This window comes from Sander vitreus, chromosome 19, assembly GCF_031162955.1.
Source record: "Sander vitreus isolate 19-12246 chromosome 19, sanVit1, whole genome shotgun sequence".
In the NCBI taxonomy this organism is placed as follows: domain Eukaryota; kingdom Metazoa; phylum Chordata; class Actinopteri; order Perciformes; family Percidae; genus Sander; species Sander vitreus.
The window spans coordinates 3606253-3633892 of NC_135873.1; the positions used below are offsets into that span (position 1 = coordinate 3606253).

Below are 27640 nucleotides of genomic sequence, written 5' to 3' on the forward strand. Positions count from 1 at the left end.
AAAGCTATATTAATAAAAAGAAAGATCACTCTCTCTCTTAACTTAGTTATCGTTGACAAGAATGATAATCTACCATTACAGAAGTAAAGTGGTTGTAAATGATCTCTACAAACCCTTCTTATGCCATGCAGAAACCAGGGATTAGCATAGTGTTCCAATCATTGTTAAGTCACTCTAGCTGAGACGACAACATCAAAAAGGTTCAATCTGACAGTGACAACTCAGGGATAAATCAGACTACAGCTTGGGAATACCTCTTAACCACTTCCTGCTGCTCTGCAGTGACCTACTTAGTATGATGTGGTTTAATCAAAAAATGTTGCGGGAATTTCCACAGCTTGAGCAAAACGTCTAGCTTCTGATGCCCTGATGTCTCTCTCTCTGAACTGTATGTGAGGTCCTGGCTTGCGTTAGTCAGTTATGCACCTCTACTGCCAACATAAATCTTATTTTGGTCTAATTCTCTACACCTAAAATATTATTTTAGCAGCTGTGAAATCAGCCAGGCTGCTGTTTAGGTGTCAGTGAGTTTAGAGGTTTGTTTCGTACAATGATCTCACACAGGAGTCTTCATCTTTTCAGAGGAAGTTTAGATTAACGTAATAAACAAGGAACCAACTAAAGGAAGCGTTGCGTAATGTTGACACAAGTGATTCTGACTAAACAAGGAAGCAATGCTTCCCTATTTTAATGGAAATTGAAAGGAATGTGCTGCAGGGTGTGTCTGTTTCTGAGTGTTTAACTGCTAAGTGTGCGTTTGTGCACAAGAAGGTCTTTGCATGTAAGATGTGTATTAACACACAATGTATAATGTGCACCAGCCCATAATTACCCACTTTTGGTTACAGGGAAATCCCAGTTTTACAAAGACATTTATCAAAAATGGATACAGTCAGCAGAAAATGAGTCGCTGTTTTTATTTTTAAAGAATCAGGTTAGCTTAACTTAGAGCAAAGACAGGAAACAGTGCGAAACAGCTAGCCTGGCTCTGTTCAAAGGTTATAAAATCCACCTGCCCACACCGCTAAAGTTCATTAAAAAAAACGTGTTATATCTTTTTTGTTTAATTCATACAAAAACAGAAGAGTAAAAGCAACGCTTTATGCCAAGCTAAACTAACTGGCAGTTGGCAGTAGCTTCTTATTTACCGTACAGACACCAGAGTGGTATCGATCTTCTCATCTAACACTTGGAAAGAAGGCAAATAAATGTATTTCCCTAAATGTTGGGGGGGGGGTGACTGCACACAAAATAAAGGTTGCACTTAATAGATACAAAATGGATATACATAAGAGTAGACATACTGCATATCGCACAAAGTACTGCATAATCTAGGGATCAAACATTTGATGGTGTGATTAAAGAAAATATATCACAACAAACCAAACACACTGTCCTTGGACTGCTGTTTTCATTAAATATACCAGTATGTAGTAAGCTCCAAATGGCACCAGTCCATCTGAATATCAAAGTGAATTTTCCGTGTTCTATCAGTTGGGTTTTAAAGGAATTACGTTCTGAATTATTAACAGACTGCATACTAGAGGATTAATGTAAATGCAGGCTACAATAGTGTATTTGAAGAACTAAATATTCTCTATTTCCATCTTGTTATATGTAATAAATCGACAACTCTGAATTAATCTCTCCTCTCCCTTTCAAAAGCTGCACGGCACTGCCACATATAAATTGAGACATTGTGCTGCCTTGATCAGACCTATTTTTGCAAAAACAGTACAACATCTGGTCAAAAGAAATCACAATTAATAAAATACAAAAGTTCTCCAAAACATAGCGGAGATTGGTTGAATTTTAATTCCCAATTATTGTGTTTGAAAGTCTGCAAATCCATGGAGGGACTGTGTTATTCTTCCAGCTTTCAACTATGTTTTCTTATTAAGTTCATTAATTTGATTATTCATTTGATTCCATCCTTGTCCCCCATCTCGCCTCCAGCTCATACTGAGCTAATTAATTTCTCTGCACTCCACAGCCATTTCCATTATTCACTCTGTGTCCAATGTGTACGTTCTCAATAGCTGCACACGCCGTTTGTATTCCAGTCACCCACCCACCTCCCCCACTGTTGATCCTAATGCTGATATGAACATGTATAAATGATCCAAATGTGCATGCATGTTTGTATTTATGAAGGTGTGGGAGAGACAGACTTGAGTAATGCTATAACTTGTTGATGTAGCCTCCGTTGACTTCCCTGGAGGGGTTTTCATTTGAGAATGATAATTATATATATATATATATATATATATATATATATATATATATATATATATATATATATATATATATATATATATATATATATATAAAATATGTGTGTGTGTGTGTGTGTGTGTGTGTGTCTAAGCCTCCTACCTCGTTGCCATACATCATAAGGTGGTGGGTGGTGATAAGGGCTTTGAAGACCACCACCCAGCTAGAGTTGGCCGTGCGCTCAAACAGCGTGTCCGCCAGCTGGGGAATGCTCACATTCATCTCATTGGTGCAGTGGATCAGATCTGGCAGGAATAAAAGAGACACACAAAGAGTTACACAACAGCAGTAATGAGAAAGGCTTTTAAAAAAAAAAAAAAAAAAGTTTGATAACCCAGATGGAGAGCAACGGACGATTGCTTTCCACACAGAGACAGACAAATGCAGATGCACAGATGTACCAAGGAAGGACAGACGAACACAACGCACGCGCTTCAGCTGAATTCTTCAGTGGATGAAGTGTGCAGGACAGGTGCTAGCTGCACGACTTTTTTTCTAACCTTCTCCTCCGCTCTCCTGACTTTCATTCAACTGCATCATCTCCCTCTTTTTTTGTTCTCCATTGAGATATATCTGCAGAAATTCAGGTGGCATTTATTTACCAAAAACCTGCTGGAAAATATAACCTAATATAACCATGTCAAGTTGCACAACGCGCAGACTTGGAAACTAGATAAGCACTTTTTAAGTGTTTAAGGTTTAACTCTTGTCTGTATTGAGGTGTGAGGGATTCTTAAAAGATTGTTTAAACTTGTGTATTTAAAATCATGTATGTATTATTGTATACTTTTACATGTATTCACAACTTTTTTGTAGTGGTCCTCACCATATTTGGTCAGCTTTTAAAATAATATATATGGCATGGTCTTTGCTAAATAATGAATTAGTCAATCGACGGACAACTCATCAGCAACAATTTTGATGATCAATTCATCGTTAAAGTACATTGTCATCTTGGACTCTCGGAAATTTGCTGACAGTTATCGTAGCTTAATAGATAATATTATAGTTAAAAGATTTCAATGACAGTTTATAATATTTTCTTCTTCTAAGGCCACAGGGGCAAATAAATGCTTCCGCACATACAGAAAACATGAACCATATACACATGCATTCCTCAACACTGTAGCAATATACAAGTTAACTGTAACTGGCACATGCCTTTAATACGGTTAGGCCTTCAGTTGAACAAAAATCAATATCATGACATATAATCACTAAATTGGCCGCTTTTTACTTCCATCAAGGCTTTCTGACAACTACAAGTCTGTATTATATATTCTGCTGAAAGATCATATTTTAGCTGAAGTAAATTAAAAGTATTACATGAGTGCTCATTGTGTTACATGCTGCTTTGATTTGAATGGATGTGTAGAATAAGGAAGAAAAAAGGCAGAAGCATGTGGCTGAATGAAAGACTGAATGAAAGAAGAAATGTTTTTAGGAGACTGGGGAGAAGATTTGACCAAATACACAGACGTCAGAAAATATATTCATTCTCACAATGAACGCTAACTTTTTTACCATTTGCGGATTCAGAAAACCCCAGATATGTAGATATTTGCGAGTCTGAAGATTTCACATTCAACCTAGAGGTGAAAAGGGAAGTCCCATTTCTTTTACGCAAGATCTTATCGAGCTGTCGATGCATAAAAACCTCTTTAATTTACAACAAGCATACTTTATTTGCAAGGTGCTCGATAAGATCGGACCAGAGACTAACAGCTTGGCACCACCTCATCGTTCTCACCACTTTAGTTGAGGTCGATTTGAACAGATTCTTGTTCAGGTCCCCAAGCTTATTAAAAAGATTCAGTGTCTTTACTCACAATAAGACACACACACACACACACACACACACACACACACACACACCTCTCCAGCAGAGACATCGACACGGACACACACGGCTAAATTGATTCACACCAGATATCAGATTTTGTCGTTTCATTTCCCTGGCGCTCTTTGTCCCTTTAATTCCTTCGCCTTTACCTCCTGTCTGTCTCTCTCCCTCCATCCACCTCCACTCTCCATCCTTTGTTCTTCACCACAGGGCATTATGAGCTGGCAGCTCACACACACCTGGTAACTACGGAAACAGCTTCTCATTAGACTACTGTAGGACTGTAGCAGGGAGAGTCCCGTCGGGAGACTTCATCATCATAATCAGGTGCGTGCGCACGTACGAGCACGTGCACCGATTCAATGAAGCCCATCTTCACTCTTTCCTTCGCTCACTTAACGCATCATCTCCCCACACACACAGTAACAAAACACAGCAGACTTCCAGTCCAGCATTATTCCCCATCACTCAACATGGCACCTCTCCCACTTCAAAACACAGAACACACCATGTGGTGGGCTATTTACTCAACACAAACGAGTGTCATGTAACACAAAAGGTACATAACAGCACAATACATCCATTTAGTGCATAATGACAGCGAGCAGAACGTTTGTTTAGCGGCTAACAGAGTGTATCTGAATTGCAGTTTTCAAGTGGGATTTCATGCCTATTGGGAAACGTCCCAGGCTATATGAATGCATCAGCATATTGAATGAGTCTTGTCAATACTAGCCTTGCGCTGATGGTTATCAGCATCACCTTGTCTGTCTTTTCTGACTCTCTGTAATGTCTTTTCCCCCTTCAGTACTCCATTCCCTGCATGATATCACCAATGCTGATTAGATGAAATTCTTATCTTTGAACCGGGAACAGGCATTAAGAGCGACTGGTGGCTTTGTTTTCAATCTATCCACTCCATCTCTCTTTTATTTTATCTGCTGCTACCTTTTCTTTCCACCTTCTGTTTAACAGAGCTCATGTTTTTTCATTAGGTCTGGAAGTGGTGTGAGAGAGAGAGAGAACTAAGAGAAGGACTGATTAGGTCTGTGGGGAACACGCGTGCACAAGTGTGTATGTGCACGAGTGATAATGTAAAGAGGCTACATGTGCTGACTTAATCGGGCATTAAGGGTGGAAAGCATTAGATGCCACTGATCCCAGAGGAGGGGGAGAAAAAGGGAAAGCGATTGAGGCATACACATGGCACAGAAAAATGGAGGGTAGGGGTAAAGAGAACAGAAAGGGGAAAGACAGAGAAATGAGGGAAGAATCGAGTCAAACACGGAGGGAGAAAGAGAAAACCATGAGTGACCAAGAATAGAGGGGAAAGGAGAAAAAGATGAGACACGAGAGGCATGAGTGTCTCTTCATCCGGACAATTTGCAGGAATCCACACAGCTCAACAAGCCTCATCGCCTCGTTTTATCTTTCCTCTATTTCTTGACATGGTACGCAGCAGAAACAGGTCAGAGGGTGCGTTTTTTTTCCCCCAAGCAAACCCTGAGCAATTATTCAGACCAAAAATGAAAAATACACAATATTCAGTCGTCCACAATCCTCGACAGCAAGGCTCTGGCCGACACGCAATTACCTGCACAAAAGCTGCACAAGGATTCTGACCCGGCTAATTGAAGCAGACATATTACAAGGTAGTTTAACAACAGAGAACTGAAGCTCATTGTAGGAGAAAATATAACAATGTCAAAAGTCTATCTTCACTATAATAAGTATATATTGAAAGCTGAAGTCGAATGGTCTTGGTGGGAACTTGACTGGATATAATTGGTCTATTCTGCAGAAGGATAGTCTCGCTTTGCCAGACCTTCCTCCACCGCAGCGCTGCGGAGGAGGGTTTGGCTAGTCCACACAGCATTCCAGGATGGGAAGAAGAAAAAAAAAAAAAAAAGAACGTGCTCGGGTTTACTGGCATTTCTTTAAACCAATCCCAATCGTCTTGGGCAGCGGCGAGCACTGGGAAAAGCCGCGGTGCCGCTGCAAAATAGCCTCACGAAGGAACTTGTTTTGGTCGAACGTGTACGTTCAAAAGTTGTTTTAGTCATGCATAAGAAAACTGGATTTACCCTGCAGAGATCTGAGAAAAGGTTAACCCTAGTCCTCATGAATCGATTTAAAATGCCAACATAAAGGAGGTCCAAGGCAACGGATATCCGGTCTAAATGAGTGAAATCTGGCGGAATTTCCGTCGGCAACGGAGCAATCCTGGAAGTGGAACGTCAAGGATATAGACGTAAGGTTAACCTATTAATGTAGAAGGCTGTGCAATATGGCGGATAATCTTATACAATAATCATTTTACTCAACATGGCTTTTGTAACCAGACATATTAAACAATCAGACTGCATTAATTCAGATGTGTGGTTATTTTGAGTATGACAGTGTTATTCAGATGAAGAGTGCACACTGCAAGTTGGTGTGTTCACATCCCAACATGCTATTAGGTGTGAGGCTGAATAAATGCTCCCAATATGACAATTTATGAAGTGCAATGATGACGTTTCCATATTAGACATCATTGTGTTTATTGGTTGCAACAGAAACCACAATCAGAAATCACATCATTTCAGTGTGATCAGACTTTGAAAAAAATTGGAAAAACATTTTGGGAAATCCACTTATTGAAATCTAATAAAACTACAAACAAACAAACAAATCAAAAACCACAAAAAATCAACACCACTCGAGAAATATGAAATACAGCCAGCAGCCAGATTTTATCGGTACATAAATAGAGATGTCAAAGTGCTGTTTCTCCTTGCTTCCAGTCTTCATGCTAAGCTAGCTACCTGCTAGCTTCATATTTAGCATACAGATACGAGAGTCGTGTCAATCTTCTTATTCAAATGTCAGCAATTTTTTGGCGTTCTTAGATAGTGCCTTTTAGGAATGAAAACAATGTATTAGCAAATGATTGATCAATTCATAATATCGGATTAAATTCAGATAAAACAAGCAATTTGAATACGTCAACGTGGGTGCAGGGAACTTATGACAGGCACTTTTCACTATTTTCTGACATTTTATAGGCAAAATGATTAATTAATCGTGAAAATGGCTTTATTTTTTCTTCTTCTTCCTTTCTTCTGTAGGCCTTCTTCTCTCTCTTACATTTAGTTTTTCCTCATCTGTTTAGCTTGTCTGACTGTTGCTGCATTGTACAAGAAATTTGCATTGTGACAACCTAACACACATGTGGGAGGAATGGCTGCTGAGTAGATGTGATCTCATTCCCAACAGTAAGCTTCTCTGTCCGTCTCTGATCTGAGCTCCATTGTTACTGGTCATCTGTTGATCTCTGTGGGCTCTTGACTGAACCACAATAGAGCAGAGACTTCCTGGTACCAAGGGACCAGTGACCAGTGTAAGAGCTCAGGATCAGAATCTGATGAGGAAGTGTGTGCTTGGTACCCTTTGATGCAATAAACCAAGAGAAAATCTATCAATATTTTGTAACATTGTTATTGTGTGCCAGTAAGTATCTTTAACCTGAACAGAGAGTTCCTGTTTGTTTGTGTGAGTGAGTGAGTGAGAGAAAGCAAGTGGTCAGATCAGAGCAGAGGAAGAAAGGCAGGAGGAGGAGACAGAGATCATATCTGGCTACTTTCTATCTGGGCTCTGCTTTCGGGTCTTCCCATATCGACCCACCCACAACCACACCCTCTTCTTCTTCTTCTTCTTCTTCATCTCTTCTGATCTGCAGACAAACTTGTTTCATGACTCTCTTTCCATTTCCTTGTCTGTCTGGTGCATCTACCAGCTAGAATATATAACTAATTAACCTCTAACAAGAATACATTTTCCGTTTCTATCCAGCTCATGTGTTGCTAATATAAGATGGTCACTGGTTATCCGGTTCTCACTTTAAACCTCTTCCTCCTCCCTTACTTAATCAATTCTGCCAAAGGGGATCAACTAACACTATAAGATGACACAAAAAGGTGCCGAAAATGAAAAGAATCAGAGGAGAAAAGAAACTAAGATTAGAATTGAATAGGCTAGTTTTTTAGGTGAACAAAAGGCCCAATTATTTATTCAAACACTATCATATTGTTTGAATAAAGCTTTCATAGAGGAAAAACATGTTTTTTTTTTTCATTTGACAAGTTTGTATTCATTAATTGATCATTTTGTTTATTATTAACATGACCAAAAACCTATTGGGAAAATTGCTTAAAATGTGCATCCTTAAGTTAAACCTTTAATAACTGATGTTTTGGCCATTTAACGTCAGCAGAAACACAACACTATTAATAACTAAATTATTAAGCGGTTGATGTGGAAAACCTATTAATAGTTGCCACAGAGCAACATTAACATTCATTCGGGGTCATGTTTCCATCCAACTGACAATTGTAAGTCTGATATTCACTCTCCTTTTAGCTCCGTTTTGCTCTCCATCACCTTTCATCTCTTTAGCTGCTAAATGCTCCCCTATGTTCACCAGCTAGTCACTAACTGTGTTTTGTGCAGGACAGGTAGTGTTCAAAAGGTAGTTAGAGCTTTTCCATTGGAACCCACCTAACTGCCTGATGCAGATGAAAACAATACTGAAAAAAAAAAAAAAAATCTGTTTGGCTGTAGCTTTTAAAGCTGGTATCAGTCGGTATGGACCGGTATCTTGCAAGTTACTATCAGTGGACTTCACAATCAGTTTCAACACCAAGATTTGGAAAGTGGGATCTGGATAATTCAACAATACCTCCTGGTGGGATAGAGTCTGAGGTGGATTAACCCTTATGACCAGGCCTGCAACCATTTTCTCAATCCTGTCTTGACATCTTTTAAAGCCTTGGTCGGGCATGACGGGACATCAGTGCATTGCTTTGTGTGCTTTACACAGTTTGTCCCTTCAGAGACCACCAAGGGAAGGCCAGGCTCACATAGCTGGGATTCCTAACGACATGGCTTTGCAGAGAACATATCTGGACTAATCTCGAAGACTTTTTAAGACACATTTAAGAGTGATTCTTCTGAAGACAGTATGTTGACAACGCTGTCAAAATACTTTGAAGGAACACATGACTGTCAATGTAATCATTAACGTTGTGACCTTCCTGAAAACAATGTTGTCCTAGCAGCAAGAAGATACAGCAACGTCTGTTATTTTCTTCATTTAGTAGTTTCTCACTTTGCTCGTCCTCATTGCCCAGAGATAGTGATTTCATCCGCATCAGCAGCGCGGAATATCACTGCAATGAATCTCAGACATACACACTAAACATACTCATTAAAATGGGCTAATATAATAGAATACAATATCTGGAAATGTAAGAATATCGGAATCAGGACTGGGAATGGTCATAGTCCCTGCTCATTCTTTAACGGACACCTTCAAACTTGGCTGAATATGAATAATTTTGGACAACATGCAGCCTGGAAACATATGTTAGTTAGGCCAAACCATATTTATAGCTTGAGTCAAACAAAATGTGGTCATATGTAGGGCTGTCGCAGTATTGATTATTTTTTTTTTATGTACCACACAACTTTGTGAAGCCATTTAAACTGTTGCGGTTACCGTCATAAAAAAAAAGTTAAAGAAACCAAACTTAACCAATACAATTCTTTGTTGCTCTCAAGGGAATTTTCTCTTTCTGGTTTCGTCTCTCAAAACGAGGTCAGAGGTCAACTACACAACAGAACAACACCTCTGTTGCTTGTGGGGATTCAATGTCTTACTGAAGGACACTGCCAACGAGAAGGCTTGAATGTTGGCCATCCAGTTGAAGGACGACGTCTCTAACTGCCCGACCACCCTGCGGCTCTGATCACTCCACAGGGAATTGAGATCATGAAGGTTTAATAACACTGCTAACTGAGCAAGGGTACCGCCGCAGAGTTGACTGACCTTCATTCTGACTGTGTACTGAGTAACAGGGCGCTGTGCGTACACATTAATAGACACCACACAGCTGAAAAGCCAGACACAGGAGTGCAGCCCCAATCTGTTAAAGATTAACGCTCCGCAGTATCAGCACCTTGTCTGGCATGTACTAGTAATCTCCTTCTCTCCTCTATCTGTTTCTGTGTTAGGGACTGCAGACAGGGTTTGCTTCAAAAGAGGATTCCCTGTCCACCCCTCCCTCCCTCTTTCTTCCCCTCTCAAATCCTTCTGATAGGAGGTAGAGAGAGCTGTGAAGAATTGTAAGACTTCCAAGCCTGCTAAATTTATGAAAAAAAAAAAAATAAGAAAAAAAAAACCACAACATCTTTTTCTTCCTTTTTTGGCTTTACAAAAATCACACTGAACGCTAACTAACAGTGCTTTTTGTAAACACTCTATAAAGAGTGGATGAATATGAAAACTGTTATTGGTGTTGACAGGGAAAACAAAGCTTTTCCTACATGATGCAGTACACGTCTGTCCCATCTAATTCTTTCTATGATCGCTCACCTTGCTGCCAATGCAATCGAAGACACAATAGAGGTTTTATCATTGATCTGTATAATGTTTATATTGTCAGACGGCTTCTTGGGAATAAAACAGTAATTTGACTGACTGTCTTCGGGCCAGCAGCAAAATCAACAAGCACCATTTACAAGTCGCAAACAAATCATTGTTCTATTCTCATTGCAGTTGTATGATCAAAGAAACTGATGACAATGACAACTTAATTGTGTTTTCCGCTGTTAAAAGACAACAACAAAAAAAAGCTATCATGGAGAGAAGGAGGGAACAGAATGCACGCTGTTTTGATTTTTTGTGTAGTGCCACTTTAGTGGAGAACTTTGTGAAAATGAGACAAAAAAGTGTCAGAAAAAAAAGTTTCTTTTATCTTATGTAGGCTAGACGAAATTAAATTTCATTCACGTTGTTGTCAGCTAGCTGATAACAGAAAGAGAAAATGTGTCAAAGGGAACCACTAAATTGCATACTCAGCTATGATAAAAGAAATTATAGAACACCGACACAGACTATCTGGGTTATCTGAGAATGATTGGTTGGACAGAAGTCATTTTCACATGTAAAATGGTATATTCATTTTTCTCCACCTGAGTGTGGACATGGAACGAGTTACAGAAGAAGAGAGTACAGTAGGCTACTGATATGGACATTACAAAAAAAGTGGATTGGGTTCAGTCAGATTTGACGAATCCAGTATACTATTGCTTAATCACTGTTGTGAATAAAATGATAGCCACGCAACTTAGAAACGTTTTCCTACAACTAGAGCTGTCGATAAATGTAAGAATATAAAGCATAGCAACTATTTTGATAATCGCTGCATATTCATGCAAGAAGATTCTATAGTTCCAGCTTCTCAGGAGTTTCTTTGTCTTATGTGATGCGTTACCTGAACAACTTTGGATTTGGGACTGAAAAATGATCAATCTGATGACATGATGAAATCGTGACGGGCATTTTTCAGCCCAGATAAATAACTGATTAACCATCATTTTCAGTTAGCTACAACATGATTAAAATGTGTACAAGCGAAAAAAGAAGGCTGGTGTATCAAAGTCTCCACTTGAAGTCATGACGTGACGGTGTGGTTATCGCAGTATTGTAAATCGCAATATGACCTTTGATTCAAATCGTGCAGCCCTATTTTATACACAGAAGAATGACTTCAAGCAGCAAAGTAGCTAGATTTTAAATTCAGCATTAGTGCTCGATATCTGCCAAAACTCAAGAGTTTAGGCATCAGAATCTGAACAGAAAATGCAATGGGACGACGGGGAGGAAAGGTGGAAGGATGGAGCAGAAGAAATAAAGAGGGCGGGGGGGAAAAAAAGGATTAAGACGAGGAGGCAGAGTGTAGAAACTAAGACAAAGTGTCACCAGAAGTTGGTCTACTAATAGACTGCTTTAATTCTCCCCTTGAGGTCTTAAATAGGAGTGGTTTCTCCGTCTCTCTTAGTCTCACACACACACACAAATATAGAGAATTAGGGACAGAAGAACTCTCTCATCTCCAACTGCCATGTTTTCATGGGGGGGGGAGATTCGGGAAATGTTGTCATGTGAATAGGATGGAAGTCTTTGCGTGCAAGTCTCTGCACACATGTCTTGGGGGATCGTCTACCGGCTTCTGACAGAAAAAGAGAGTGACGCCGATGGAGGCAGGGAGACAGACGTACATGCACACAGGTAGACTCCGGGAATAAAAACAAGCAGTTGAACCCTGCCAAAGGCTCCTGAGAGAACACGGCTAAAAATAACCAGACATCAGAACGGGAACAGAAGTACTGAATGTTCCCACACACACACACAGCCTATTTAAAACCATGTACTATCATTACTTAAATGTGTAAAATGATTTAGGAGAGGGGACAGCGAGGGTTCCCTTGAGAATGAACCTTGACCCCAACTAGTCCAGTGAAGTTTCTCTGGATAAATAAAGGTTAAATTCATTCTTACTTATGCTCATTCATTCATACACATTTTTTATATATATATATATATATATATATATATATATATATATATATATATATATATATATATATATATATATATATATATATATATACACACACACACACAAGCTTTGGAGTACATGCAGTCATTTACACAATAAATAGATTAGCAAAGAGCTAGCTTGCTGCCTGTTTGATCATTATTGTTGTATGGTTAATGTCCTTTTTTTAATCTGTCTACCAATTAAAAAATGTAGCCTATAAATATGACATTTTGAGATACTTCAATGGGTTCTGTGAGTGGTTTTAGATGAATATAAGGATTTTTCTCAACCCATGGAGGAACATGCAATTATTCAAGTTATCTGAAAACATGAAATCACCAAACTCGTTGGTAGTTTTTGACTTTTCTGGGCTCCAGAATATAGTTGAGAACAACATGTTCATACATTATTGCCTTTTGAAGTTGTTATAGTGAACATGTTAGCAAATAATTGCAAACTCACACTTTCAGCCGACAGAGCAACATTAGTGTTCATTTGGGAGTCAACAAGGTTGAGAGCGGTGAGAGTAAAGGGATCAAAAAGTAATTTGAGTCAGTGTTATAAAAACATTGATTAGTGCAGCTTTAAGGTCTAATAGTAACTTTTCACTTGTTCAACAATGAAGTAACATTTATGATTCATGTATATATGGAGCAGTGATGTCTGTATAAGTGGAGATTCACCTTTTTGGTGTGCTTTACGTGTCTGAAGGAGAGGGAGAGGATTTGGGATGTGGTTATTGATGTGGTTTGATTATTTTCTAAATAATAAATGAGTACATGTGGGGAAAATGTGTGGAATAGTGCTACGGAAAGTTAATTAGGGGACTTGCCAGCAATAACATGACTAATGTAATAAAATGTTGCAGTAAATATAAAGACTTCAAACATCCAATAGATCCTGAATTATGTATTAGACAAAAGCCGGCTAATTTTGATTCTCTGGTGTTGTTTTGTAGCATGGTCTGGTCATGCCAGTTCCTGTTGAAGCTGAAAGTGCTTCAATGTGGAACTGTGCAGTGATATTTGTTCACTCAATCACCGACTATGTAGCGTGTTTTGCAAGTGATCCCATACTCACTCAAAGACACTGAAGCACTCTCTTGGGAGGCAGACACACCGCTGCAATTCATCCTTCTTCCCGCACACAAACGCACACAGTCTCACACACCCAACACTTCACGGGCAATCCCTTGGGCTTCACTTGAAACAGACGTATCCAGACAGTCAGCAGTAAGCCCTTTTCCTGCCTGGTAGTCTAAACTGGGCCTATCTTGGCTCTGCAGCAAGGGAGGGGCTGCCCTGCTCTGTTTAGACAGCATTAGACACACCAACAATCACTTGAGACACAGGCGTCCCCACCATGGTACCCAGCTACACCCTGCAGCAAGTCTATCAGGGCTGGAATCAATGCACCACAAATAGCAGGAAATAAGCAGGACTATTTGTATTCTTCAATGTCCTTGAATCACAATGAACCTTTTTAATTCTGTGAGTACGTTCTTTAGTGGTTATAAATCACTCTGTGTGTACAATGACACTTCAGAAGAGTAAAGAATAAAGAAAAGGACAGAGTGACAGAATGGCTGAAAAGGAAAACACTAAATATGGGGAGGAATCAAGACTCAACATAATAAAAATACTGCAGATATTGTGTATATTTTTGGCATTTTTCAAAAAGAGTATAAAACCAACATATGAAAATGGTTGTCTAAACTTCAGGAATTTGGGCGTTTACCATGATAACAGTGTCTCACTGACACTCGAGAGCCTGGGTCAACTTGGGCACTACTGACCGAAGCACGTCATTGCTTCGTCACAACGTTCATTTGTTTTTATGTTATTTCAACACCTGCTTAGTAACAGGCGGCTCCTGCACATTCAGCGTTTGTCTTTACATTACAAAAAGGAGGGAGTCTAGCGAGCATTCAGGGTCTCTCTTTCATTGGGTCCAGTCGTGGTGATGACAAATAACAGACATACATAACAGACAACAAACTAGGGCTGTCAACGAATATTCTAAATTCAAATATATATATTAGAATAGTAAAAAGAAACAGACATTAGAATATGAATATGTATATTTGAATATTATAAGAGTATAAAAAAGGCTATCTGCCTCGTGCGATCGTTCGTGGCCCTGGCCTGCTGCTGATTGAGCCCGGCCGGTCGGGAAGAGAATTCACAGCGAGCGAGTGGGCGTGTTGATAACGTTCTATCATGCGGCTGCCGGTACCGGAAGTAAACAAAACAACGAGGGTGAAGAAGACAGTGCAAAGATGCTAACGTAAATCGTTAACTGCAAAGACAACAAGAAAATATCGACGGACAAATTCATGGAAAGGCAAGAGACTGGGTTGTTTATGACCAAATAAGAAATGGCTACACACACATATATATATATATATATATATATATATATATATATATATATATATATATATATATATATATATATATATATATATATATATATATATATACACATATACATATATATATATATACATATATATATATATACATATATATATATACATATATATATATATATATATATATATATATATATATATACATATATATATATGTATATAGTATATATATATATATACATATATGCATATATATATATACACATATATATATATATATATATATACATACATATATACATATATACATATATATATATACATACATTATATATATATATATATACATATATATATATACACATATATATATGATATGTATATATATGTATATATATATATATACATGTATATATATATATATATATATATATATATATACATATACATATATATATATATATATATATATATATATATATATATACATGCATACATATATATATACATACACATACATATATATACATATACATATATATATATACATACACACATACATATATATATCACACACACATATATATACACACATACACATACATATATATATATATATATATATATATATATATATATATATATATATATATATATATATATATGTGTGTGTATATAAGCTTTAAACCACAGAGATTCAGTTAGAAGCTACAAACGTACTGAGGGCTGAACAGACAGACCATAGGCAGCGCTTTTTCATTAGTCGTCACACGCTTCTAACCTATGATTTATGAGAGAGTAACAACTGACATTTATAAACACACTCACAACTAGCCTGTATGCAAATGGTTTGATGTACGTGGTTATTTGCATATAGAGCGGGGAAAGGAGATACGATCACAAGTGGTCACAAAGGACGCATTTGGAGACACATTTATGGTCAGTATACTAACAATTATTTGAAGCGATGTTTCCTCTCAGGGAATTTTAGTCATTTAAATGTAGCTTCTGTAATACAAATTCAGCATTACTCCTAAATCATTATTGTAGAGGGTAAATGTTTGTATAGCAACTTTGAAATAATCCCACAAGTACCACATCAATACATGCACACTCACATCTAACACACAAACAAACGTGTGCAGATCTGTCAAGGTGTCCCACAAGCTCCCGTCTGAAATAAAGTTGTAAAGTTTGAATGGGCACAAACTCACTGGAGGCTGAAACACAAACCACATAAACCTGAGCTCAATAACCTACTGTAAACAGTGTCTCTATCCAGCTTCTAAACTAACACAAAGATGCACTGTAGCCCAGACAGGGGGAGTCAAAGTGTCGGACTACTCTAGCACCACATCAATTTGTCATGCAAGTGTAACCTAGTTTTAAGGTTTGGCTAAAAATGGCCCAACACAACATGCTTTCAAATGAGCTGTGGGTCAGCAGCTCAGCCAGCTGGTAAAACCGATGTGGCATGTTGTTAACTGCTACCGAGTAGAAAGGCCTGAAACTGTGCTCGATGACAGGATAGTTTTACTAAGCTGCTGAGCCAAAAGCTGTGGTTAAGATTTCTGTTAAGAATAGCATGTTGGTTGGTAAAAAAAAAACAAACAAAGGAACTACTGCTTGACCAGGGCGGGACGACAACACAAGCGTACCAGACAAATGGTAATTTACTTTGGCTAGCAAGTTTCACACTTCTGCAAGTCATTGGCAACTTTTGGAGGTCCTGTTTTATGAAAAACAAAATCTACCAGTAAATGGTTGGGATTTTGTTAAACACAAAACAGATTTATTTACTGGGCTTTATTGTTAAGCTTTTTGAGTTATACTTTCTGTATTCACATAGCTTTGAAAGTCGGCAACAACATACATTTTGTCGTATGTCAAAGACTGTACATGCCTACAAACATGAGTTAACACATGTATGTATGCTGACACCTAATGTAGTAATATTCAAACAATGTGCACATCCTCTATGCGTGTCTACATCCAGTTCAGAGTACACCCTTTATCCTTTTTTTTTTTTTTTTGAATCAGTGCTACCTGCAGAATACAGAGTCCAACAAGCAATGCACATAGACAATGCATAGCAACAGCCAAAAAAGCCAGCAAAAGGGTCAAAAACATGTCAAATGTTTCCTGGCAACAAAAGATTTTCCTGTAATGATGACGCAGCAATACAGAGGCTAAAACTCTACAAGAGAGCAGCCCATTAGAGACACGAGCCAAGATTGTGCCATTTACTTTACCTTCTGCAAAGCTGCTGGGACTTAAGGCCGGGGTATGGTAGAAACAAACTAGTGCACATGATGTGTCATCCAACAATGTCTGAAGCAAGTCACAATAGGAAGGGGCAAGAGGCAATAATGGTTCAAATGAAGATAATGGTGCACACTTTTTTCCCCCCTTTTACACACAAAAAGTGAGTGAAGTAGTTAAAAAAGCAAGAGAGATTAAATCCTGAGTTTGGGTGTCTTCTAGAACATGTTTAAATGTTTTAATGTTCTTTAAAACTCATACTGTCTGTCTGAATATACCTGTATTCACCCTCTCTCTGAAACGCTCCGTTTTAGCGCCCGTCTCTTTAAGACCCCTTCCCGAAAAATCCCAGTCTGCTCCGATTGGTCAGTGTTTTCGGGTAATTGCAGCCGGGGAATGACTGTAATGGAACTGTAGCAGCACTTTTTACATATATATAGTATAGTTATGACATCACACCATACGAATGTCCTGACGGCTGGTTTAAAAAGGCACAGTTTCTGAATACGGGCTGTGTGCATTTCTCTGCGGATTGAGCATTTTGATACTTTCACAGTATTTATATAGCACCTTGATCTGCTTTATAATCCAAAAAGATATGGAAATCTCACTTTTTACAAAATGGGACCTTTAATATCATTAATATTACAGTATAAAAGCAATTACTTCTGTAATACTTAAGAATGGAAATAAAGTTAAAAGGGTTTTCTGAAATTGATTTGATTGATTGATTTCCCCTCAACTCTCATTCTCTCTCCCCCTTCCTCTCATTCACCCCTTTGACAACGAGGAATGGCACATTTTGGACCGAGATAACAGATGGTTAAGAGGTGGCGAGAAGCCCGTCAAAAGTACATCAAGCTGAAACAATCATCACTGAACAAAAGCTGGGTGGGACTTCAGCACCACTTTATCAGCCACTTACATGACTTCATTCACACCCCCATTAATGTGACTCCAACAAGTCTCACTTTATGACTAGCAGAAATACTGCAGAAACTTCCCACCAGTCATTCAGTAAAACAGATCAACGGCAAGAGAACAAGCTAAGTCTTCCAGTTGTCTTTCACTGGGATTATTAGATATTCCATTATCTGGATTACTGGGAAGCTTCATTAGAGTCGCATTCAATGGTTCTAAAAAAAAAAAATAAAAAAAAATAAATAAAAAAAAACGGTCAACAAACGCCCACCAACGGTTGTAAAAAAACAGCACCATTACTGAGGCTGCAGCCAATTTCACCATCCAACTTCCCTGTCAACTAAAGTCCATTTAACAGAAGCCAGTTGGCTGGTTTGCTGCCATGACAACAGTGTGCCGGTGAAGGGGAAACTAGACTTTAAATGTCACAACTTCTCTCTTAACAGCTGTAAGATGATGAAAACAATCAGTGTTTCAATGATGCCAACGTGGAAAGAAGTGGCCTCCTAAGAGAGTGTGTGTGTGTGTGTGTGTGTGTGTGTGTGTGTGTGTGTGTGTGTGTGTGTTGCTGGATTAAACACATGATCACTCTCACCTTGACAACCTGAAAAAAAAAGCAGGTGTGCAAGCAGTCACAGACATATTCTGACACATCTGAACCCTTCCTCATTGGTTTTTATGACGAGAATTTCTATAGATAGAAGAGCTATTCAAAACGGATGGGAAGACTGGACATTTTTGCTGCCGACTCACAAGCTGAGGGTTAATTGAGGTGGACAGTCCGAGTCATGACGCTAAATGGCTTTAAAACGCCACTTATTTTCGCCAGTGGTGCGTGAATGTCACGGCTGCTCCAGCTTAACAGCGGACCCCCGAACCCTTGCACGCTCACTGCTGGCCGGCAGGGCTTCTGCCAGAATTATGCGGTTATTGGGTCTAGATGCAAATATGCCAGTAAGATCATTCACAGCTTGCTGTCAGACAATTACAGCTGCTTGCAGTGAAATTGTGCCAAGGGGAGAGCAAAAGAAAATGATGTGTGTGTGTGTGTGTGTGTGTGTGTGTGTGTGTGTGTGTGTGTGTGTGTGTGTGTGTGTGTTAGATAAACAGACAAAGTAAGCATAAACACAACCTAACTTAGGTCTGGTGTCAAAGCCTGTCAGGTTTCTCTCTTACCGTTGATAAATGGCTCTGCAGGCTTACAATTCACTAGCCGGTGGACTTGTTAGCTGACTCACACACTAGCTAGCGGGCTGGCAGGCAACTGCCCCCTGAACCCTGTTCAAACCTGTAGCATCTTGTTTCCAAAAGTATCTTAATAGTGCCAATATCCAGTTGATGTGGACTGCAGTTTGGCCCTGGCTGTTCAATGCATCTTAAAATGTGTCTTGATTGACAACTTGTGATGAGATTTCACTTCCCTTCATCATATTTTACTGTTTCTGCAAAACACGTTTACGGACATACTGCTGCAGACTATGGCAGTTATTAGGTAACTCACCATGGTAGCAGACTTCAAAACTATGTTAAGAATGACAGTATTTGGCAGAGGCACATTGACTTAATACCATGGCTAGTTGTCTGCTGTGCTGGTTGTGACAGGGTGGGGTACGTTAAGTGAAAACGTTGGCTTTACACGCTGGGTTTTAGCCCCACGGAAATATTTTATCAATCCGGACAGACTGAAGACATCTGTGAGATGACAATACCTTTGAAATCGCAACTCCCTGCTGGATAACAGGCAAAACAAATAGCATAACCCATTGGTTACCCACCTTAGATTTGGGAACAAATCACATCATTTACTACCCCATATATTCTAGGTACGCTGACACCTGTTCAGCTCATTGTTAAGTTGGCTTAAAGGGCTTAATGAATGACTGGCAAACTTTCTCACCTGGCTGCCTGTGTTCATTACATTACTGGATGGTTGGATCAGCTGGCTGGCTAGTTGACTGAGTAATGATCGAATACAATGCCTGCCAGCCCCTCCGGCTTGCTAACCGACTCACAAATTGACTACCTGCCGGAGTGAATGACGACCTAACCTATAACCTGCCTTTATTCCTGCCTGCTGGCCGCCCGCCCTTACAATACCAACAGCACAATGAACTTGACAGCCTGGATTTTTACCTTCATGGGGAAATCATCCACCGGACAAACAACATGACAATCAGGCCTTCGTGTGATGCACCACTCACTGACCGTTCCCCCTGCGGCACCGAGGTCGTTGCTCTCGCAAAGAAATCAATAATCTACAATGATTAAGCTTGACGTGGCGTATTGGCTGTAGGGGTCTGGCCAAGTTCACAAAAGGAGAGGAGACAATACATGACTTTTGTTGAACGTCAGCAGTGGAGTCCTGAGAGGAGGAGTTGACGGATGTGAGGCAGCTGAACAGAAGCATCGATCAAACATGTGCATCCTGTGCCGACAGTAGACTGGTTCCCAGAAAACAGAACTTCAGCACATTTTCCCCCCAGAAAATGTCTAACACACGCTCTAACATTATGCCCATGATTCACTCTTATTTGTGATGGTTGATGTGTTCATTCATTCTTTCCTTTGCTGTTGTCCCACTCGCATCATTGCCACCTTCAACATGACTCGGTTTGATTTCGGTGGGCTCTGCTGGCAACTTAATCCACTCTTCATTTGCAAAGCAAAATGTGAAGAGACAACCAGGAATCTGGAGTAATAACACCAGCAACTTAGATCCAGGAATTTGCAGTGTGATAGGTTTCCCCGAAACATAAAACACCATGCACCAGTGACGTAAACATGATGTTTCCTGAGATTATACAGTATACAGTCATGTCATTTTATCTCTCATGGATATAAAGGTAAGCACAGTCTGTCCTCCCTGGGCCGCAGGTCTGATAAAATAGCTGCTGTCTGTTGCTTCGGTCACGTGTGTTGTTATCTGTGTTATGTCTGTACAACAGGATCCTGCCATAAGAGCTTTGTAACTGAGCCAGGCCCGAAACACAAGATGCTTTTAGAGTCGTTTGTTTTTCTTGGCTCTGTTTTCATAGAGGCCTAAACTGAATTGGTGGTAAAACGATTTTGTCTATTAAAAAAAAAATTGTTGAGCGATAAAGTTAATCACCAACTATTTTGATAGTTGATTGATCATTTTGTCATTTATCAAGCAAACGTGCTAGTTCCAGCTTCTCAAATCTCAGGATTTGCAGCTTTTCACTTTTTGACGTCATTAAAAATCATATTTTTGGTTTTAAGACTTGTCGTCTGGCCAAAACAAGCAATTTGAAGTAGAGCTGAAATGATTAGTCTACTTTTTTTGACAGCGAATAAATTGTTTTGCTTATTTTTTAAGCAAACATTTTAAATATTCTGTTTCCAGGTCCTAAGATGTGGAGATGTTATGTTTTTTTTTTTTTCGTTCATATATGATTGTAAATTCAGAATTTTGGACTGGTGGTCAGACAAAACAAGCAATTAGTCACGTTGAGCTCTGAGAAGTATAATGGGCATCTCAAAGTGACTAATCGAGAAAATCGCGTTCATCGATAACGAAAATAATGTTAGTTGAAGCCCATTTGAAGACTATACCTTTGGCTCAGGGACATTTTGAAGGGCATTGTTCACCATTTTCTAACATTTCGAAGTATAGGAAATTAATCATTTTTGATTGCAGAAGTAATCGACAGGCTAAACAATAACGACATCAACCATTAGTTGTAGTAGATTTAATTGAATTGTTAAGGATATTTTGCGGTTGGTCGAGCAATTTTCGGACATTCATTTGGGCTTTGGGAACTTAAAAAAGGAGGCACCTGTCGTCTTAGCTGACATTTGTAGACCAAAGGATTGATCAAAATCAAAAAGATAATTGATAATATACCGACTCACAGCATAGCATCACCACAGTTACTACTGCTAACGTGTCACTTGTTGCCTCAGTATGCAAACAGTTAACAGGCTGTATGTGAGCTACATGTAAAGAAGCATTAAGGTCTTTATTCTCTAAACCCAGCCTGTATAATCGGTTACCTGTCCAACCAGCCAGCCAGTGTGTGTGAAGGAATGTGTGCATCAGAGCTTCAGCTGTGCTGCATTTGAAGCCCTGCAGCTGGCTGACAACAGACACAACTAGACATCTAAAAGAAGATATACTCACAGTCAAGGTGTTTTTTCTTGGGTCCGCTGACTTCATGTGTCGTGGCTTTGCACACAGCCTTGCTGATAGCCGACCCGGTCATGCTGTGCTGAGCTGCTGCGATCCGATCCGTGATAGATTGGCCCGACATCGCTTCTATTTCTCTCTCTGCTTTCTTTTTTCACCCCCTCAATCAGCTAAAATAGCAAAATAACGATCCGATCAATGGATCAACTCTCTGCGGGACACAACTCAACGTGACTTCACTGTCAAGTGGAGGTAAAGGGTTGCGATCAGACACCCACTGTGTTTTTTTTGTTTCAGGTGCGTACAAAACCTGTGCAGTCTGCAGTAATGTCAGATCACGCAAAAAAAAAACCTGCAGGTACAGGATTGGCTCAACAATGAAACCCACAATCAACAGCTGATTTGCAGTATAGTTAAATTGTTTGGCAACAGTTTATTCCGACTATCTATCTATCTAGTAAACACAACACGACGACACTAAACTGAGCTAGTCTGTGTTAGCTAATGTTTCCGTTGCAGTACTCGAACCAGGAAAGAGTCCCACTGTGGAATTTGTAAACACTGGAAATTACTTTCTGGCCACAAATAAACATCGCTAACTGGCTGCTTTGTAACCTGGACGATTTGTTTTTGAATAGACCACCTCGAGGCAACAACAAAAAGTAATCCGTATGAAATCACAGTTTGGAGAACATCAACAAAAATTTCGACAATCCCAAACAAAAAAAAAAAAATCTTGAGTTCCTCCTCCACGTCAACTTGTTAGCTTGACTGCTTTAGTTAGCTATCACTGGTCGCTTTTTAAAGTGTGTGTTAAACCACCCCTCGGGCGTGAAAAGTCATTCAGAATTGGGCAGCACATTGTTTTGAGTTCATAAGATACTATGTAAATGACAGCCTGGACAGGTGCCGTTTCTCCCGGTGAGAAAAGATGCGAGGAGCGGTGGGTGTTAGCCGAGTAGCTAGCGGGGGTTAGCTGTAGTCTGTGAATAAAGAGCGAAGCCGGCGGACCCGTTAAGTTGAAAATGACAGCTCCCTTAGCTCGGTTATTTCCTTTAACGGTCCTCGGGCTCAGTTGGTTATGTCCTTCCGCTGCCCACTCCACATTACCGGCTCGTTTTACCACCGACAGTCCCGTCCTGCGCTGCTGTCTGAAAAGTCTCGCCAGTGGTTTCTCTTTACGGACTGACTGGCTGCTTGCTGGCTGCTCTGCCCTGACAAAATGGCAGCGTAAAAAATCAGCTGATCTCACAACTGTGCTGCCTTCAGGGGCCCCTGGAAGGCTCGGAATTTAAACCGTTGAACCCCACGACTTCCCACGAGTTCAGTAGCCTACTCCACTCGTGTGTTTTTGTTTAACCATAATCCTACCAACTAGGGTACCCGCAGACCCCAGAGGTATAATTTGTATATCTCACCGGTGCTTTTTTCTATAATTCCAATTTTTCATGACTTCATTGCCTTCTGTTTCTTTTTTAATTAGTTTTTTTTTTTTCCAGAATCAGAATCAGAATCAGAAAAGCTTTATTGCCAAGTACGTTTTTTACACATACAAGGAATTTGTTTTGGTGTTGTAGGTGCATGTCACACATTCTCTAAAATAAGTTAAACAAACAGGTTAAACAGAACAAACAATATACGTATAAATATATGTATGTGTATATATATATATATATATATATACATAAAAAAATAATAATACACACATAATGTATTACAAATAAGAGAGTAAGAATTAAGATAAATAAATTAAGATTAAGATTTATACCAATGTATTGGGGTCCTGAGGGACTCCACTCAAAACTACTCAATTCCGTCTATGCAGTTTTAATAGATGGAACTGTTTATTAAGTTCATGTTTTCTATGGGTCCTATTTTTTTTAAAAGTAGGCTATCACACTTCACACACTATCAGGGGGTTAGGGCCGTCCTATAATAACTATATAATTTACATCCGTGGTAAATAATACATCCGTGGTAGGGTCATCTGTCAGTCACTTTGATCACAGATGCAGCAGACAAAGAAATCCTCATGTGCTCTGTGTATTTTCGTTTTACACCATAAGCAAATCAACCGTAGGCATAACTTGTCAAAATAATTCTAATCAGTTTTTTTTAGATGGCATTAATTGCATAGGCTAACTAGTCATGTTTTGAGGATAAAACAGTTAACATTGTGCTATGATGGTTGTTTCTTATACAGTAGTTTATTATTGGGGTCTGTAGTCCTTGTCTGTTAACTATGTTTGCAGAATGAGGGTTAATGGTGTCCTTTTCTTTTAGTTTACTACTTTATAACAGTACACTTGAACACTTAAATCATCACATAGTAACAATCCCCATGCAATAATCCTGGAACACCAACATCCACTGTGTGCAGTGGTTCAACAAAGTGGAGAAAACATGCAACAATCATATGATTATTTATTTGATGTTTTAAATGATTTATCAAAAGCTTGTCATTAACCAAAGAGTAAAAGCAGAGGCACAGAGCAGTGCAAACTTTTAATAAAACAAATGGTAGCAAACGTAAAAATAAAATAACAATGTATTCATGTTTTTATTCACTTAAAGTACATTGAAGAGTACTTAGTGCTTAATAGCTATAATTCCGACAGCTTCTGAACGCCTCCATAGTCTATTGGACCCTTAAGGTGTCACGATTTAAATTGTAGCGGAATGTATGAATCAAACGTCTTAAATTCCACATATTTTTACACTGTAAAGGCGTTTCTGCTGCAATATAACAACAGCCTGACTTTAATCTCTGTTTCTCTCTCTTGATAAAAGCATCTCTCGTGCCGCACTAATCCAAATTTAAGGTCGTATTAAAGTATTCCTCAGACGCCGTGTCCTTGTTTGACTCCAGGCTATATGGAACACGGTGTGCCGAAAAATCAGTGGGAAACCGCTCATGTTGCACCGCGCAAAGCCCAGTGGGTATCAAACCGGATCTGAAGGCTGAATAAATCAAATATCGGTTTGTATGTCACACATTGTAGCCTGTAAGATGCAATCAGATATCAGGCTGCTGTTCTCAGTCGTCATAAGTGGTTTGCATTGATTACAGCTGCATGTCATGATGCAATAAACCTATATCAAATCTGATTTTGTGCATGAGGACATGGGGTGTTTGAGTTATGGCAGAAAGAGAGAGGTGAGTGATACCATAACTCACAGATGACTATAGGTGCATTTTTCCTGTAGGGTGTGTGTCTCAGTTTCTTTTTAGTTTCATAGAACTAGCTGCAGTTTAAAGTATGTCCCACCCAGGTGAGAAATACTGCAAACTGACCCCAGCAGCAGCAGGTGAATTCCTGGAGTGGAGAAACACACATTTCTGACCTGTGTGTGTGTGTGTGTGTGTGTGTGTGTGTATGTGTGTGTGTGTGTGTGTGTGTGTGTGCGTGTGTGCGTGCGTGCGTGCGTGCGTGCGTGTGTGTGTGTGTGTGTGTGTGTGTAATCCACCTAAAAGAAACTGTCAGCCTAACTGCTCATCTGGTTTCTTTTTCACACACGTCTGCCAAAACTAATGAGCTGTGTGTGTGTGTGTGTGTGTGTGTGTGTGTGTGTGTGTGTGCTCAAAAAAAAACCATGCATGCAGCAGAAAAAAGAAAAGCAACCACAGTAGATGGAAGTGGTTAGCGCTGCACAGGCCACCAAAGAAGGTTCCGTTCCCAGGTTTTTATGCTCTGTGTCACAGCTGAATGGTACGCCAACATGCAGTCATCTTCCATAACAGCTGCTAGTCGACAGTCGACTATATCAACTGTTTTTCGTCATAAAAGAGGATTTGCAGTTATGTTCTTGCAGCAATTCGCAGTCGTTACATATTGTTGATTAGACCAAAAACACAAACATCACTTCATTGGATCGTGTTAAAAAAAAAATGAGCGATGCATATAAAGAATTGATGAACAGCAGCACAAAGCAGTCTGCACTGATGCCCACAGGGAATACAGAGTCTGAGTCTGGGAAATGCGACACCCAGAGGAGACTCAGGTGAACTTAGAACATGCAAACCATGACATCAAACCTACATCCTGCTCTTTATGAAGCATCAGTGCCAAACACTGATTTGCTTGCTTCCCTCATACCCATCATCACCTCTCTCATCCCCTCCCTCCTGACTTGGAGTGCAGTGTTGCCATCTGCAGGCAGAATGGCTGAACTCCCTATTTCCATGGCAACTGCTTGGATGCAGGGAGTCCCCCTGTAGCCCCTGGCAACAGGCTCTCAAAACGGGATTTGAGTCATATCAGCAGTCAATCATGGGATGAAGGCCAATGTGCTAGGAATAAAGAATAAGGAATAGGAATAAATCCATTAACACACAATTGACAGGCATGGGGGTCAGAGACATAAGAGAAGGGGGGCAGACAACCAAGAGGTGCACACAGTTTATCCACAATGTGTAAATTAACTATAGTATGTCAGGGAGGATGGTTTACGATCGATGGAGTAGCTCAACATCAGTCAAGGTAGCTGAGCTCTAAGCTACACTTATTATGATGATTACACAAAATGGTGCTGCATCATAGTCATGGATGGATTATGAGACAATGAGACCTTTGAATTTCCAACAAGAAATGTTGATAATTTTCATTTTAAATACAGGCTGGCCAAGGGGACCATAAGGCCCTCTGGTTCTGTGCTCGGAAATCCATCCATGATTAAAATGTATGTACTGTAGGACTCTGACTCCACATATTGACCCTTGTATAAAGTTATTTTGAATAAACTAGAGATAACAACTAGAGTGAGCCAAGCCAATATACAGCTGGAAATGTAGCTATAGTGCTACAGTTATTTTCTTGGAGGATTTCTCTTGTTGAAAAAGTAAACAGAGATCAGGTCCAAAGAAAAGCTGAGCTTAAGTTAACAAAAACTAGCTACTGTAGAAAGTCCTTATTTGTCTGACAATGACATAGCAGAACTTGACAGACTTCAGATCAGTCAATCAGCAATAAATGTTGAAAACTGTATAAATCAATAAAAGCTGTGAACACACGGAGCTGCAAAAGGTTCATTCATTTATGTCCTGCTCCACAGCGTTCAGAAATGGCCTTCGAACATGTTGTATGCATGTCCTGTGTGTGTGAGAGGCTGTTGATGTGTGTACCCATACATAATTCCAGGCTTAAATATTAAACGTTGCCTTCGGCCTTCCCAGGATTCTCTCAGATCACTAATTCATTCATCGAGCTTTTAAGAGATATGGAGCTGTTGAATTATGAGACTGATCAAATTTAATTGGATCCGTTAAGATGCAAACTTGATAGCCTCCGTCTTGCAGGGATGCTTCATCCATTTTTCAGGCAGACTGTGAGGTGACTCACCTTTTATCTGAAATGTTATTTTCCTATTTATTTAAAGACAGATACAGAGGGTCA

General features: G+C 39.4%; 1 protein-coding gene across 3 annotated transcripts in view; it reads right to left on the minus strand.

Annotated features, from left to right (window-relative positions):
* The window catches only part of LOC144534276 (phosphatidylinositol-binding clathrin assembly protein), an 88706-nt gene extending 65236 nt beyond the window's left edge, over positions 1–23470 (minus strand). For all 3 annotated transcript variants that reach the window (XM_078276113.1, XM_078276112.1, XM_078276111.1), the window contains exons 1-2: positions 22242–23470; positions 2377–2519 (exon numbers count right to left, since the gene is read on the minus strand). In XM_078276113.1, coding sequence (XP_078132239.1) covers positions 2377–2519; positions 22242–22371 — 273 coding nt within the window. In that variant the 5' untranslated portion in view covers positions 22372–23470. The remainder of the gene's footprint in view (positions 1–2376; positions 2520–22241) is intronic.
* Positions 23471–27640: the final 4170 nt, after the last annotated feature.